The 17,449-nt window shown below is 43.7% G+C and overlaps 1 protein-coding gene across 2 annotated transcripts; it reads right to left on the minus strand.

The window, feature by feature from the left end:
• Positions 1-1,990: 1,990 nt before the first annotated feature.
• On the minus strand, positions 1,991-16,988 carry LOC128667101 (histone H3-like centromeric protein A). Of its 2 annotated transcripts, XM_053721994.1 has the most exons (5): positions 16,793-16,981; positions 14,797-14,925; positions 7,048-7,217; positions 6,691-6,768; positions 1,991-3,163 (listed from the first exon to the last, which is right to left on the minus strand). In XM_053721994.1, exons 1-5 carry the CDS (start codon positions 16,911-16,913, stop codon positions 3,029-3,031), a joined length of 633 nt encoding a protein of 210 aa, XP_053577969.1. In that variant the 5' UTR covers positions 16,914-16,981; the 3' UTR covers positions 1,991-3,028. The 2 variants fall into 2 exon arrangements, with proteins under 2 accessions (XP_053577969.1, XP_053577970.1); XM_053721995.1 differs by lacking the exon at positions 6,691-6,768 and having other exon boundaries at positions 16,793-16,988.
• Positions 16,989-17,449: the final 461 nt, after the last annotated feature.

A 17,449-nucleotide genomic window follows, 5' to 3' on the forward strand; every position in this document is an offset into this window, starting at 1 on the left:
GTCTGCACTGTACCTGTGCTGTGTATACATGTTATGGTGTAGTAGTGTGTGTGAGGGGGAGGCTGGCACTGCTGCTGTCTGCACTGTACCTGTGCTGTGTATACATGTCATGGTGCAGTAGTGAGGGGGAGGCTGGCACTGCTGCTGTCTGCACTGTACATGTGCTATGTATACATGTCATGGTGTAGTAGTGTGTATGTGAGGGGGAGGCTGGCAGTGCTGCTGTCTGCACTGTACCTGTGCTGTGTATACATGCCATGGTGCAGTAGTGTGTGCGAGGCTGGCACTGCTGCTGTCTGTACCGTACCTATGTCATGGTGTAGTAGTGTGTGTGAGGGGGGAGGCTGGCACTGCTGCTGTCTGCACTGTACCTGTGCTGTGTATACATGACATGGTGTAGTAGTGTGTGTGAGGCTGGCACTGCTGCTGTCTGCACTGTACCTGTGCTATGTATACATGTCATGGTGTAGTAGTGTGTGAGGGGGAGGCTGGCACTGCTGCTGTCTGCACTGTATCTGTGCTGTATATACATGCCATGGTGCAGTAGTGTGTGCGAGGCTGGCACTGCTGCTGTCTGTACCGTACCTATGTCATGGTGTAGTAGTGTGTGTGAGGGGGGAGGCTGGCACTGCTGCTGTCTGCACTGTACCTGTGCTGTGTATACATGTCATGGTGCAGTAGTGTGTGTGAGGGGGAGGCTGGCACTGCTGCTGTCTGTACTGTACCTGTGCTGTGTATACATGTCATGGTGTAGTAGTGTGTGAGAGGGTGAGGCTGGCACTGCTGCTGTCTGTACCATACCTATGTCATGGTGTAGTAGTGTGTGTGAGGGGGAGGCTGGCACTGCTGCTGTCTGCACTGTACCTGTGCTGTGTATACATGACATGGTGCAGTAGTGTGTGTGAGGGGGAGGCTGGCACTGCTGCTGTCTGCAATGTACCTGTGCTGTATATACATGTCATGGTGTAGAAGTGTGTGTGAGGGGGGAGGCTGGCACTGCTGCTGTCTGCACTGTACCTGTGCTGTGTATACATGTCATGGTGTAGTAGTGTGTGAGAGGGTGAGGCTGGCACTGCTGCTGTCTGTACCATACCTATGTCATGGTGTAGTAGTGTGTGTGAGGGGGAGGCTGGCACTGCTGCTGTCTGCACTGTACCTGTGCTGTGTATACATGTCATGATGTAGTAGTGTGTGAGAGGGTGAGGCAGGCACTGCTGCTATCTGTTCTGTACCTGTGCTGTGTATACATGTCATGGTGTAGTAGTGTGTGAGGGGGGAGGCTGGCACTGCTGCTGTGTGCACTGTACCTGTGTATAAATGTCATGGTGTAGTATTGTGTGTGAGGGGGGAGATAGCACTGCTACTGTCTGTACTGTACCTGTGCTGTGTATACATGTCATGGTGCAGTAGTGTGTGTGAGGGGGAGGCTGGCACTGCTGCTGTCTGCACTGTACCTGTGCCGTGTATAAATGTCATGGTGTAGTATTGTGTGTGAGGGGGGAGATAGCACTGCTACTGTCTGTACTGTACCTGTGCTGTGTATACATGTCATGGTGCAGTAGTGTGTGTGAGGGGGAGGCTGGCACTGCTGCTGTCTGTACTGTACCTGTGCTATGTATACATGTCATGGTGTAGTAGTGTGTGTGAGGGGGAGGCTGGCACTGCTGCTGTCTGCACTGTACCTGTGCTGTGTATACATGTCATGGTGCAGTAGTGTGTGTGAGGGGGAGGCTGGCACTGCTGCTGTCTGCACTGTACCTGTGCTGTTTATACATGTCATGGTGTAGTAGTGTGTGAGGGGGAGGCTGGCACTGCTGCTGTCTGCACTGTACCTGTGCTGTGTATACATGTCATGGTGTAGTAGTGTGTGTGAGGGGGAGGCTGGCACTGCTGCTGTCTACACTGTACCTGTGCTGTGTATACATGTCATGGTGTAGTAGTGTGGGTACAATATCTCTGTGTGTATATTTAAATTAAAAAAAAAACATAACCTGTTTGATTACATTTTATTGTACAATATTAAAAACATAACATTAACACTGATGCTACAAAATATTGGTCTTGCAAGAGAATGTTTTTTGTTTGAAATTTAAATAAAAATCGGGCATATTCTTGTCTTACAAAAAGGTTAGCAAAGGTAAAATGAATGATATGATTAGAAAGATATATATACATATTTATACATAAAAACTCATTAAAAACGATTGCATTTCACTCCAGAAGAGATTATACCAATACATTTAGTAACAGTGAGGCCTTTACTATTATAACAACATTATTTCTGGAGTATAAAACATTATGTTAATAATTGCGTAAATAATGGAAATACCACCAGCCAGCCGCCATCTTGTATATGCTGCATTCATATGTCAATTTGCACCAATTGCATTGCCATAGAAGGGTAAAACATTTTATACACTATATATTTAAAGGGGATAGCATCAAGCAAAAGTGAAACGCGTTAGACTAATTTCTAACTGTGATTAACCCATACAAGGAAGTTAACTTCCAGCTAAAGACCTCCTTGAATGCGATTGCACTTTCTGAACAGAACACAAGCTGTGAGCCAATGAGGATGCAGCATACACAGGTACCTGCCAATCATTGGCCAGGTCTTGCTTAGGAGTTTAACATTTTTTGCGAGGTTAATCACATGGTTAGCAAGATAAACTTATAAAAAGAACATGCTGTGATTGATACAAACTTTAAATATTTGCGTCAAAATGCTCTTTTTAATAATATATATTTCATCTTATGAATTTGGGATTTAAAGGGATTCAGACTTAAAAAATAAAAATATATTTAGTAGATATTATTACCAGTGGTTCCTGGTTAATATAAAAAGAGAGAAGTTATCCCCAGACTCAGTCAACCCCAATTATATACAACAAAAAAACCTCTTCTGTGAGTCCTTGTTTTAGACCCTAGTAATGTCTAAAACTTGCAGTATATACGTCCTTATGTCATGGGATTATAGGTATTTGATGATGTAATACGTATGAGGCTTGTGCCCAGAAACAGAAGGGCGTCACCCCAACCCATCGTTAATCCCCCGTATGCGCCTGGCCAGCTGGATGTCCTGAACGTAGAGGGTGACTCTCTTGGCGTGAATGCTACACAGATATGCGTCTTCGAAGAGGCGGACAAGGAAAGCTTCTGCCGCCTGGGAGAAAGAAGAAAAAAAAAAGAAAAAAAAGGGACATGAAACCCAAAATTTGTCATTTACAATTCAGATAATGCATGTTATGTCAAACAACTATCAATTTTGATTTGATCTCTTGGTATCCTTTGTTGTAAAGCAGGGAGGTAAGCTCAGGAGCCTGCACGTGTCTGGAGCACTCCAAACATACACACTACCTACCTAGATAGCTCTTCAACAAAGAGTACCATGAGAACGAAGCACATTTGATAATAGAAGTGAATTGGAATCATTCATACAATTGTGTTCTCTGTCTGAATCAAAAAAGAAACATTTGGGGTTTTGTGTCCCTTTAAGCTGTTAAACCCCTTAACGACCGAGGACGTGCAGGGTACGTCCTCAAAAAAAAAAGGCAGTTAACGCCTGAGGACGTACCCTGCACGTCCTCGGTGTGGAAAGCAGCTGGAAGCGATCCTGTTTGCTTCCAGCTGCTTTCCGGTTATTGCAGTGATGCCTCGATATGGAGGCATCCTGCAATAACCTTTTGAAGCCATCCGATGCAGAGAGCCACTCTGTGGCCCTCTCTGCACCGGAGATCGGTGGCTTCCTTCGTTGGTGGGTGGGAGCAGTACCGGGAGGCGGCCATCGATGGCCCTGGAGATGTGGAGGGGGGCGGGATCGTGGGCGGGGATGCCCGGGGGCGCGCACGGACGTGCGCGCGTGCACGGGGAGGGAGCGGGTGGGAACCGCTACACTATAGAAAAAGGTGTAAAATAAAGAAGGTTTAAAAGGGCAATCAGTTAAAAAAAAAAAAACGATCAATGAGGTGGTGGGGGGTTTGGGGAAGCTACACTACAGAAAAAAAAAAAACTAAGAAAAAAAAGCCCTTTTTTGTGCAAGCTGGGTACTGGCAGACAGCTGCCAGTACCCAAGATGGCCCCCAATAAGGCAGATGGGGAAGGTTACAGAGCTGTTTTGGGGGCGGGGGAGATCAGGGAGGTTGGAGGCTAAGGGGGGTCCTACACAGCAGAAGAATTTTTTTTTTTTTAAAAACCTAAACCCCCCAAAAAGCTTTTATTTTAGTACTGGCAGAAAGTCTGCCAGTACTAAAGATGGCGGGGACAATTGTGGGGTGGGGGAGGGAAGGGAGCTGTTTGGGAGGGATCAGGGGGTCTGATGTGTCAGGTGGGAGGCTGATCTCTACACTAAAGCTAAAATTAACCCTGCAAGCTCCCTACAAACTTCCTAATTAACCCCTTCACTGCTAGCCATAATACACGTGTGATGCGCAGCAGCATTTTGCGGCCTTCTAATTACCAGAAAGCAACGCCAAAGTCATATATATCTGCTATTTCTGAACAAAGGGGATCCCAGAGAAGCATTTACAACCATTTGTGCCATAATTGCACAAGCTGTTTGTAAATAATTTCAGTGAGAAACCTAAAATTGTGAAAAATTTAACGTTTTTTTTTTTATTTGATCGCATTTGGCGGTGAAATGGTGGCATGAAATATACCAAAATTGGCCTAGATCAATACTTTGGGTTGTCTACTACACTACACTAAAGCTAAAATTAACCATACAAGCTCCCTACAAGCTCCCTAATTAACCCCTGCACTGCTGGGCATAATACACGTGTGGTGCGCAGCGGCATTTAGCGGCCTTCTAATTACCAAAAAGCAATGCCAAAGCCATATATGTCTGCTATTTCTGAACAAAGGGGATCCCAGAGAAGCATTTACAACCATTTGTGCCATAATTGCACAAGCTGTTTGTAAATAATTTCAGTGAGAAACCGAAAGTTTGTGAAAAAATTTGTGAAAAAGTGAACGATTTTTTGTATTTGATCGCATTTGGCGGTGAAATGGTGGCATGAAATATACCAAAATTGGCCTAGATCAATACTTTGGGTTGTCTTCTAAAAAAAAATATATACATGTCAATGGATATTCAGGGATTCCTGAAAGATATCAGTGTCACAATGTAACTAGCGCTAATTTTGAAAAAAAGTAGTTTGGAAATAGCAAAATGCTACTTGTATTTATGGCCCTATAGCTTTCAAAAAAAGCAAAGAACATGTAAACATTGGGTATTTCTAAACTCAGGACAAAATTTAGAAACTATTTAGCATGGTTTTTTTTTGGTGGTTGTAGATGTGTAACAGATTTTGGGGGTCAAAGTTAAAAAAAGTGTGTTTTTTTCCATTTTTTCATCATATTTTATAAATTTTTTTATAGTAAATTATAAGATATGATGAAAATAATGGTATTTTTAGAAAGTTAATTTAATGGCGAGAAAAACGGTATATAATATGTGTGGGTACAGTAAATGAGTAAGAGGGAAATTACAGCTAAACACAAACACCGCAAAAATGTAAAAATAGCCTTGGTCCCAAACGGACAGAAAATGGAAAAGTGCTGTGGTCATTAAGGGGTTAAAGGGACATTAATGTTGATTTTATATAAGTATAGTTTATATCAGCAATTAACCCCCCAAGGACTGGGAATTTCGGAGAAAAAGTTGCTCAGAAGACCGGAGAATTTTTAGCATTTTTGCCATCACTCCATTAAAAGGGACAGTCTACACCAGAATTATTATTGTTTTAAAAGATAGATAATCCCTTTATTAGCCATTCCCTAGTTTTGCATAACCAAGATTGTCATATTAATATAATATTTACCCCTGTGATTACCTTGTATCTAAGTCTCTGTGAACTGCCCTCTTATTTCAGTTCTTTCCAGTCAAACAATATCCTGTTTATGGATATATATATATATATTTTTTTTTATTAAAAATCAATCTCTCATTTCTGTAGTGTAGGGAACCCTCCTCACATACCCACCAACCTGATGCCACTGAGCAGCATGTTCCCAACACAGCTGCCATATAGTTATCTAGGACACGCTCCTAAGGCCACCTCCATATGATGATATGAAAATATGTTTTCCACCCTGGTGTCTAGTAGCGGAGGAATGACAACATGTGACCAGCCGCCCATCCTGAAGAACAGCACTGCGCATTGACACACGGCGCTCCAATCTGGTTGCCTCCCAGGGCGCTTCCCCACCGGTAACTCTGATAACTAGAATTACAGGGTGGGGGATAAATGCTGAGAGGCAACAGATGGGAACTCAATACTGCACGCGAGTCTGCGGTGTTGCCCTCCAGGTTCCTTATTCCCACTAGACACAAGGGTTGACCCAAGGACCCTCCAGGGAAGGGTAAGTACCTTAGAGAACCATTATAGGTGCTGCAGGGAGGGGAGTGAATTCTGCACACACAAAAAAAAAATATATTTATTAAAATAAAAAAGGGTATGGGTTCTGTCTTCCCTAACATTTTGCAGCCGGAGACTGTACCACGAGACAGTTTATTAATCGCTAACCTACAAATGTGTTTGAAATGTTATAGTATTGTAGCGGAATGCGGTTAGATTGTCTTTTAAAGGCAATGTAGAAGGCAAACAGCTAGTTGGGAGGATGAAAAAGGAAGGAGGGTCCCTGAATCACTGTGTAAAGCTGAGAACATGTTAGTCAGGAGGGATAACTTACCTCCTGTAGAGCCATGAGAGCCATTGACTGCCAGCTATAACTCAGGCCGTGAGTATACACCATACAGACCTCCCGAACCTGCCAACATATAGTGATGAGCACAGAAAGGAGCCCGGCAGAAAAAGGAGAAATGGTGAGAGAGACAAAAGGAAAAAACAAGTGCATAATAGAAAAAGAGGGAGAGTTAAAAAAAGAAAAAAAAGAAAAAAAGAAAGGAGAGCGCGAGAGAGACCGAGAGTGCAAGAGAGCGCGCGCACGCGCAAGAGCCAGAGAGAGCAGACAACAACCAGATGAGTGACTGCTTGTTAGATGTGCCTCCCCATCACCCGTTTAAAGCCCTCCTCACCCCTTTCTTACCAGCCTAGAAAAAGGGGCTTTACGAAGAAGCAGCTCAGTGGACTTCTGATACTTGCGGATTTCCATGAGAGCGCGTGTGCCCGGCCGGTATCGGTGCCGACGAGTAGTGCTCGCTCTCCGGCTAGTTTCTCCCCCAGCCCTTGCTTCTTCTCGTCGTTGACTCCTGGGACCTAAGAAGCATTAGAAGCTTTTAGAAAAAAGTCTACATAGGAAAATATTAAAATAAACAAATAAATTATGCAAACTAACAGGAATTAAAACAATTTAAAAAGCAAACTCACAAATTAAGTCAGCTATAAAATTAAAGTGACTCTGTTCTTAAAACAAAAAGAAACATATGAAAGAGCAGCATCGCTTACTTAATACAGTGAAGTTAAATGGACATATTGTGATTAAAATAAGCTAAAATTAAACGTTTATGATTCACATAGAGTATTAATCAGACACACCCATATAATCCCACGGCACTCCCCAATCGCAGCCTCCTCGTCTCAGATGAACACACTGCCCCCTCCCCCATACGCAGCCTCCTGGTCAGAGGCCAACACACTGCCCCCTCCCCCATACGCAGCCTCCTGGTCAGAGGCCAACACACTGCCCCCTCCCCCATACGCAGCCTCCTGGTCAGAGGCCAACACACTGCCCCCTCCCCCATACGCAGCCTCCTGGTCAGAGGCCAACACACTGCCCCCTCCCCCATACGCAGCCTCCTGGTCAGAGGCCAACACACTGCCCCCTCCCCCATACGCAGCCTCCTGGTCAGAGGCCAACACACTGCCCCCTCCCCCATACGCAGCCTCCTGGTCAGAGGCCAACACACTGCCCCCTCCCCCATAAGCAGCCTGCTGGTCAGAGGCCAACACACTGCCCCCTCCCCCATACGCAGCCTCCTGGTCACAGGTCAACACACTGTCCCCCCCCATACCCAGCCTCCAGGTCAACACACTGCCCCCCCACATACCCAGCCTCCTGGTCACAGGTCAACACACTGCCGCCTCCCCAAACACAGCCTATTTTAATTGCGCAAATTATCATTAAAAACTAAAATTTATGCTTACCTGATAAAATTATTTATTTCCGGATATTGTGAGTCCACGGAGTCCTCAATTACTGTTGGGAATATCACTCCTGGCCAGCAGGAGGAGGCAAAGAGCACCACAGCAAAGCTGTTAAGTATCACTTCCCTACCCACAACCCCCAGTAATTCGACCAAAGGTAAATGGAGAAAAAGAAGCAACACAAGGTGTAGAGATGTCTGAGATTTTGGTTAAAAAAAAAAAAAAAGGGCGGGGCTGTGGACTCACCAGGAAGAGGAAACAACCCTCGTTGAATGAGCTGCAATTCTCTCAGGAGGTTGCTGTCCAGCTGTTTCGTAAGCCAAACGAATTATACTCTTCAGCCAAAGGGAAGTAGCTTTCTGACCCTTGCGTTTCCCAGAGAAACAAACAAACAATGCAGAAGACTGACAAAAATCCTTAGTCGCCTGCAAGTAGAATTTCAGAGCACGTACAACATCCAGGTTATGTAACAAACGTCCCCCATGACAGGAAGGATTAGGACATAAAGAAGGAACAACGATTTCCTGATTAATATTCTTGTTCGAAACAACTTTAGGAAGAAAACCAAACTTAGCACGAAGAACCACCTTATCAGAATGAAATATAAGATAAGGGGAATCACACTGCAACGCCGAGAGCTCAGAGACTCTCCGAACAGAAGAAATAGCAACAAGAAACGGAACCTTCCAAAGATAACCTCTTAATATCTAAGGAATGCATAGGCTCAAATGGAGCCTGCTGTAAAACTTTAAGAACAAGGTTAAGACTCCATGGAGGAGTAACAGGTTTAAACACAGTCCTGATTCTGACCAAGGCCTGACAAAAAGATTGCACGTCTGGCACGTCCGCCAGACACTTATGCAACAAAATAGACAACAAAGAGATCTGACCCTTCAGAGTACTTGCTGACAAACCCTTCTCCAGACCTTCCTGGAGAAAGGACAAAATCCTAGGAATCCTGACTCTGCTCCAAGAGAAACCTCTGGATTTACACCAATACAGATATTTACGCCATATCTTATGGTAAATCTTTCTTGTCACAGGCTTGCGAGCCTGGCTCAAAGTCTCAATGACCCACGCTTAGATAAAATTAAGCATTCAATCTCCAAGCAGTCAGCTTCAGAGAAACGATATTTGGATGAAAGAAGGGACCCTGAAGTAGAAGGTCCTTCCTCAGAGGTAGTCTCCAAGGTGGAGAAGATGACATTTCCCCTAGGTCTGCATACCAGATCCTGCGAGGCCACGCCGGTGCTATGAGAATCACCGACACCCTCTCCTGCTTGATCCGAGCAATGACTTGTGGAAGGAGAGCGAATAGAGGAAACAGGTAGGCTAAACAGAAATTCCAAGAGACCACCAGAGCATCTATGAACGCCCTGTGGATCCCATGACCTCGAACCGTACCTCGGGAGCTTGGCATTCTGCCGAGATGCCATGGGATCCAGCTCCGGCCGCCCCCATTTGAGGGTCAAGCTGGAAAACACATCCGGATGGAGTTCCCACTCCCCGGGATGAAAAGTCTGTCTGCTCAGAAAATCCTCTTCCTATTTGTCCACTCCTGGAATGTGGATCGCAAATAGACAGCAGTTGTGGGCCTCCGCCCACTGAATAATTCGAGCCACCTCTGTCATGGCCAAGGAACTCAGAGTTTCTCCCTGGTGGTTGATGTAAGCCACCGATGTTATGTTGTCCGACTGGAACCTGATAAACTGAGCTAACTAATGCCAGGCCATCAGAGCATTGAAGATCACTCTCAGCTCTAGGATGTTTATGAGGAGGAGATCTGACTCCTCCCGAGTCCATAGACCCTGAGCCTTTAATGAGTCCCAGACTGCTCCCCAGCTCAGCAGGCTGGCATCCGTGGTCACAATCACACAGGAAGGTCTGCGGAAGCAATTTCCCTTGGAGAGGTGTTCCTCAGACAACCACCATGGAAGAGAGTTTCTTGTCGCTTGATCCAGATCTATTCGTTAACAGATCCGCATAGTCCCCGTTCCATTGTCACAGCATAGCTCTGAGATGGAAACGAGCGAACAGGATGATGCCCATGGAAGCTACTATCAGACCAATTACCTCCATACATTGAGCCACTGACGGCCGAGGAGAGGACTGAAGGGCAAGGCAAGAGTCAAAAATCTTGGATTTTCTGACCTCTGTCAGAAATATCTTCATCGATATGGAATCTATTATGGTCCCTAAGAACACTACCCTTCTAGCTGGAACCAGGGAACTTTTTTCAAGATTCACCTTCCATCCGTGGAAGCGAAGAAAAGACAAGATCTCCATATGAGAGTTTGCTTGTTGAAAAGACGGCGCCTGAACCAGAATGTCCTCCAGACAGGGTGCCACTGTAATGCCCCGAGACCGGATCACTGCCAATAGAGCCCCCAGAACCTTTGAAAAAATTCTAGGAGCTGTGGCAAGGCCAAATGGAAGAGCTACAAACTGAAAGCGATTGTCCAAAAATGCGAATCTCAGAAATTTGTGATGATCCCTGTGAATGGGAACATGAAGGTACGCATCCTTTAGGTATATGGTCGTCATGAACTGACCCTCCTGGACCAAGGGAAGAAAGGAACGTATAGTTTCTATCTTGAAGGACGGTACTCTGAGGAACTTGTTTAGACATTTCAGGTCTAGAAAAGGTCTGAAAGTTCCCTCTTTTTTGGGAACCACGAACAGATTGGAATAGAACCCAGACCATGTTCCTAAATTGGAACTGGAACTATCACTCCCAGGTTGGAAAGATCCTGAACATATTTTAAGAATGCCTCTCTTTTTATCTGGTCTACAGATAATCTTGAGGAGGAACCTGCCCCTGGGAGGAAAGGTCTTGAATTCTAACTTGTAACCCCCGGATACAATGTCCACTGCTCAGGGATCCAGGACATCCTGTATCCAAGCTTGAGCGAATTAAGTCTGCTCCCTACTGGATCCAATCCCGGATTGGTGGCAAACCCTTCATGCTGACTTGGAATCAGCTGCGGCTTTCTTTGATTGCTTCCCCTTGTTCTAAGACTGATTGGGCTTCCAAAGAAAGCTTGGACTGTTCCTGATTGGAAGAGGGAGGGGAATGCTTACCTCTAAAGTTACAAAAGGAACAAAAATTACTCTGACATCCTTTGTCTATTCCTCTTATCTAGTGGCAGAAAAGATCCCTTTCCACCTGTGATATCTGAAATGATTTTCGCCAAGCCAGGTCAAAACAAGGTCTTACCCTTGTAAGGGATCGCCAAAAACTTGGACTTAGATGAAACATTCGCAGACCAGGATTTCAACCATAAGGCTCTGCGAGCTAGAATAGCAAAACCAGATATTTTTGCTCCCAACTTGATGACTTGTAAGGAAGCATCAGTGTTAAAGGAATTGGCTAACTTAAGAGCCTTAATCCTGTCCTGGATCTCCTCCAGGGGAGTTTCTGCCTGAATAGAATCAGACAACGCATCAAACCAGTGGGCTGCTGCACTGGTCACAGTGGCAATGCATACTGCAGGTTGCCATTAAAGGGCTTGATGGACATACATCTTCTTTAGCAAGGCCTTCAGCTTTTTATCCATTGGATCCTTGAAAGAGCAACTATACTCTATTGGAATAGTGGTTCTCTTAGCCAAGGTGGAGATTGCTCCTTCCACGATTCCTTAATGTAATCAGCCACTGGAAACATTTTCTTGAAAATTGGAGATGGAGAAAAAGGAATTCCAGACCTCTCCCACTCCCGTGCAATAATTTCTGTAGCAAGGTCCGGAACAGGAAATACCTCCACTGTGGAGGGAACATTAAAGGGACAGTCAAGTCAAAAAAAACTTTCATGATTTAAATAGGGAATGTAATTTTAAACAACTTTCCAATTTATTTTTATCACCAATTTTGCTTTGTTCTCTTTGTCTTCTTAGTTGAAAGCCAATTCTAGGAGGTACATATGCTAATTTCTTAGACATTGAAGACTGCCTCTGATCTGAATGCATTTTGACCACTAGAGGGCATTAGTTCCTGTGTTTTATATAGATAACAGAGCTTATGCACGTGAAGTTACCCTGGAGCCAGCACCGATTGGCTAAAATGCATGTCTGTCAAAAGAACTGAAATAAGGGGGCAGTTTGCAGAGGCTTAGATACAAGGTACTCACAGAAGTAAAAAGTGTATTTCTATAACAGTGTTGGTTATGCAAAACTGGGAAATGGATAATAAAGGGAGTATCTTTCTTTTTAAACAACAAAAATGTGTTGTTGACTATCCCTTTAAAGTATTTATTTAGCTTACTAGATTTCTTATGGTTGACTACGATAGTCGTATCAGAGTCGTCCAAGGAAGACAAATCCTCCTTTAACAACATACAGAGGTGTTCCAGCTTAAATTTGAAGGATACAACTTCAGCATCAGCAGAAGGAATTATACTGTCTGAGATTTCACCCTCAGAGGCTACCGACGTGTCGTCGTCCTCAGACTTCTGAGAAAGAGCAACCTGGTTAGCCACAACTGGATCAGAAACCTTACCAACTGAATCTTTAAATTTCCTCTTGCGTCTTCCCTGAAGCATGGGAAAGGCAGATAATGCCTCAGATACCGCAGAGGATACCTGGGCAGCAATGTCTTGCAAAGAAACTCCTACAGAAGCATGAGAGGAACCGCAGGGCACTGCATGAGGTGACGATAAGGATTGGGACGTTTGAGGAGAAAGCTGCGGCATATCTGATACAGGAGAACTCTGAACAGCATCAGCCTTAGAGAATGATGGCTCAGATTAAAAAAGTCTGTCCTTGTAAAATAAAAAATTCTTTCAATACATGAGGAACAGAAAGGAAGAGGGGGCTCTACTTGGGAGTTAAAACAGAGCTTGTATGCAAAATTAAGCAAAGCCTCTTGGTCCATCTTGCAACAACAACACGAGATTAAAAGAAAAAAAAAAGTATTTTTTAATTTGCAAACAATATCGATTACTGTCCCTTTAAGGCACAAAATCTCTCAATTATACGGAGATTCAGGACTAACGAAAACCCCGACACTCTACACCTCAACTATTCAGCTGAGGTGCCTACCTGCCCATGCTGACTGAAAATGCACTGTCAGCAAAAGAAAACGCAGCCGGTCCAGCTCACTCCAGAACTTCTTCTAATCTTTCTGATCTAGATGCGAAGCCGGAGACTCCTTCCGGCTGTCAGAATAAATTGCGTCTTTCCTCTTCTGAAAAGTGTGCGTTCTCTATTAAATTGCTGCCACAGTGAAAAGGACTGTCTTTCTGTAACATGGGCGGTCCCGGCGGCCATTAAAGAAAACAAACACGGCACTCCCGTGTTAACAAAAATTGCCACCACAGATAGAAAACTCCTGTAACCGGTAGCTACACCGGAATAAGGAAAAAAAGAATTCACAGTCTGAGTCACCAAAGTAGGGTTAAACACAAACCCCTTCTCTAACAAGTCACCAGTGCCCGCTCTTCTACCATAAAACAGATATTCCCCCAGAATTAAATGTAAATGTCCCTGTGCAGCAACCTGCTTAAAGCGCCATAGTCCCTGTAAAAAAACAGAACTTTTTGGTACTTACCTGCACTTCAGGCTGTCCGGTAAAAAAGGCAGCTCATCTGGTTTGAGAGGATGCCACTCCTCACATGGACCTGTGAATAAAGAAAGATCAGAGTAAACTTACTCAGGCTTTCTGATTAGGGCAGCAAACCTGTTGAGAAAACGCAGTGAGGGTTTTACCTCACAAGTTCCCAAATGCTTAAAAGCCACCACTGCCCTACTGAAGAGACTGATGTGGGGTACGGCTAGACCCAAGGAAAGATCAGAGCAAACCTACTCTGCTTTTAAAATAATAAAATCTTGATTGAAGTGAACTTCTTTTCAGACACCAAAAAAAACTTAACCTCCTCCTTGCACCACAGGCAAAGAGAATGACTGGGGGTTGTGGGTAGGGAAGTGATACTTAACAGCTTTGCTGTGGTGCTCTTTGCCTCCTCCTGCTGGCCAGGAGTGATATTCCCAACAGTAATTGAAGATTCTGCCGTGGACTCAAAACATCTTAGGAAAGAAAACATTTATGTTACATTATGCATTTATTTTTTTGCTTTGAATAGCAGTAAATGATAAAATATTACAAAGTATTGCATTGCCCCCACCCGGCTGGCAAAATTGTTTGTGGAGAACACTGCTAAGAGTGTGCATCAATAATTTCAAGAAATAAGGCAGGGCTTGACAAACTGTTTTCAAAATCTGGACGCTAGACCAAACATTTAGTTCAGCTTTCCTTATGTAATCATATGTATTTAAACCAGCAATGTGTACATCTTGCTTTGTGTACATGGGAGACCAGAGCCTACAGACTGGTGTGGTGTTGAACGGAATAGATTTGAGTCTGTGGCAAATGTGCACACCATGTGTAGGGGAGAGGTTACGGCTGTCAGTCCCACACCTCCCTCCTTTCTAAAGAGAAATTCCATGGCACTCACGGTTTCATCTGCAGAACGTTTCTTCCATTCTCCCCAAATCAGAGTATTCACCCTTAGCCTGCAAACAGCCCCCCCTTCGCCAATACCTGAATAGCCTCTCATATTCCTGTTATTCTACAGAAGCTTTTCATTCAAGCTCACTCATCTCTAGATTCTTTGTGGATCAACTTCATAAAACACAGGAACTGGAGAGGCCTTTCTAGTATTGGTAAAAAGAGACTAATCTACAACATGACTACTTACTTGTTCTTGGAGGTTGAGGGACTGTCACCTTCTTGGGGGTGCGCGATTTCCTGCGGGAAGGGGATCTCTGTGGCCGCATGATTACTGGAAATGTTTGTACAGGTGAGAAACTCAGGGAAGGAGCGCCATCTAGAGGACAAAAATAAAATATATGTAATACTCAAGACATTTTCTTTTCAAGAGTATCTATAAATTCACTTACACCAAAACATAAGATAAGCCATGGGTTGCCCAATTTATATGATCAAGGACTACACAGAAAATTGAAAAGCCATCCACACCTTTAAAAAGGGACAGTAAAGTCAAAACTAAACTTTTATGATTCAGAGAGCGCATGCAATCTCAAACAACTTTCCAAATTACTTTTATCATCAAATTTGCTTTAATCTCTTGGTATCTTTTATTGAAGTGTAGACTAGGTAGGCTCATAAGTGTGTGCACATCTCTTTAGTACTCTGGCAGCAGTGTTTAGAAACATTGTATAACAAAGCTACAAATAATGTTGCAAAACACTGCTCCCATAGAGTACTAAAGACACGTGCACACTCCTGAGCTCTTAGCCTACCTTGTTTTACTCTTCAATAAAAAGATACCAAGAGAACAAAGCAAATTTGATAACAGAAGTAAAACAGGAAAGTTGTTTAAAATTGCATGCTCTATCCAAAACAAGTTTCATTATGACTTTACTGTCCCTTTTAGTACACAAGGAAGAACTGCATATTTAGAAATGTAAAAGGGGACAGATAGTCCCAAGAGGTGCGCTCGTGCAAGGAGATGGCGTGGAAAAAACAGGAACGGCCGCGCTCTTAGGTGGAAAGAATCAAGCGATAGCAATCTAGAAAAGAAAAAAAAAAAAAAAAAAAAGAGGCGCCACATGGTGTGGTAAAAACAAACAAAGTGTCCCCACAAGAAAGGATGACCCAGAGCCCTAAGGTAGCGGAGACTCACAAACAGGACGGCACAACCGGAGTGCCAAACAGAGCAGCACAGGACACTCAGAGTCGCCCGTATAACTCCCAGCTTCCACTGGCGCGTGCAGCGTTAGGTCCGGATGCCAGCAGTAACCAATCAGGAAACGCCGACCGTTCAGCAACTTGTGCCTTACAGCCAACGGTGGACGGGCTCAGAAGTGCCGACACAGGGTGCAGGGAATGACTAGAGACACCGGGTGTGTAGCGAGACACACTGGGTTAGGCACAGATAGCGAGATAGTTAAAACTCTTATAAATCAAGAGAAGGGAGCAAGCTAGTGGATATTTAAAAAGTGTATGTTTATTGAATACACTGTTAATTGCAACGCGTTTCTCAGCACAATATGCCGTTTCATCAGGCTGTATCTTTTTTTCTTTTTAGAAATATAGCAACACTACTGCCATCTAGTGGTCAAAGGCATTTTTTGCAAAACAGCTGCCAAACAAGTGCACAAAATAATAAGAGTACATTAAAGTTATTTTATTATAGATACAGTATTTATGAAGAATTAAATTCAGAATTTAAAAAGGGATAGGAAAGCCAAAATGAAACGTGCATTATTCAGATAGATTACACAATTTTAAGGCACTTTTAAATTCACTTCTATTTTCAATTGTGCTTTGTTCTCTTGGTATCCCTTGTTGAAAAATAATACGCATATCTCCTACACTAGTGGGAGGTGCTGCTAATTGGTGCCTGCACACATTTGTCTTTTGTGATTGGCTAACTAGAAACTAGATATAATCAGCTAGCTGCCAGTAGTGCAATGCTGTTCCTTCAGCAAAGGATAAAAAGAGAACAAAACAAATTTGATAATGGAAATAAGTTGGAAAGTTGTTTCAAAATTGTATGTTCTATCCAAATCATGAAAGAACATTTTGGGGTTTCCTGTCCCTTTAAGATTCATTTGAACAATTAATGCAATTTCCCTGTAGTTGCTAAAAATGCAGCTTTTTAATCTTTTGTACATTTAGGATACAGCTCAAAATAAAAATAAATAAATTAGCTCCCAGATTTTACATACTTTTGCCCATGCTCTTTAATTTCACAAAATCTGTAGTCAAATACATCCATAGACTAGTCCAGACATCATCAAACTTGGCCCTCCAGAGGTTTTGGAACTTCCCATGATGCTCAGCCAGCATATCAGTAGAGTCCTTCTTAGGGAGTGCTTGAAGCTTTCAAAACTAGGGAAAGTTCTTGTGGAGCGAGGCAGAGAGTTCCACAAGATGGGAGACAGTCTTGAGAAGTCTTGTAAACGGAATGGGAGGAGGTAACAAGAGGAGTAGAGTAGGTCATGAGCAGAACGAAGGGCACGGGAGGGAGAGTATCTGGAGACAAGGTCTGAGATATAGAGGGTGCAGTGCAGTTGAGGGCCTTGTACGTCAGCGTGAGGATTTTGTGTTTAATCCTGTAAGCAAGAGGAAGCCAGTGAAGGGATTGGCAGAGAGGTGCAGCAGATGAAGAGCGACGTGTAAGGAAGAGGAGTCTGGCAGAGGCATTTGTTATAGATTGTAAAGGAGCTTGATTGACTAGCTGACTAGCTACTGCACACTGTGTATGCTCCTAAAACGAGAACCAGGGGCAAACAAAAAGGTGCTTATCTTGGAGTATAGAACCGTTTCTCTTTTAAATACCATAATAATATAAAACAGAACATTTAACAACTCAGACTATATAT

This window comes from Bombina bombina, chromosome 7 (assembly GCF_027579735.1).
Source record: "Bombina bombina isolate aBomBom1 chromosome 7, aBomBom1.pri, whole genome shotgun sequence".
Classification (NCBI taxonomy): domain Eukaryota; kingdom Metazoa; phylum Chordata; class Amphibia; order Anura; family Bombinatoridae; genus Bombina; species Bombina bombina.

Bases quoted from the DNA above. Each gene is read 5' to 3' on its own strand.
- LOC128667101 (XM_053721994.1), bottom strand. From the start codon at position 16,913: ATGCTGGCTGAGCATCATGGGAAGTTCCAAAACCTCTGGAGGGCCAAG. The intron at 6,769-7,047 runs GTAAGAAAGGGG...ATATGTTGGCAG, and splicing joins AAGCCCCTTTTTCTAGGCTG to GTTCGGGAGGTCTGTATGGT. The intron at 3,164-6,690 runs GTAAGTTATCCC...TCTTTCTCCCAG, and splicing joins CTCTCATGGCTCTACAGGAG to GCGGCAGAAGCTTTCCTTGT.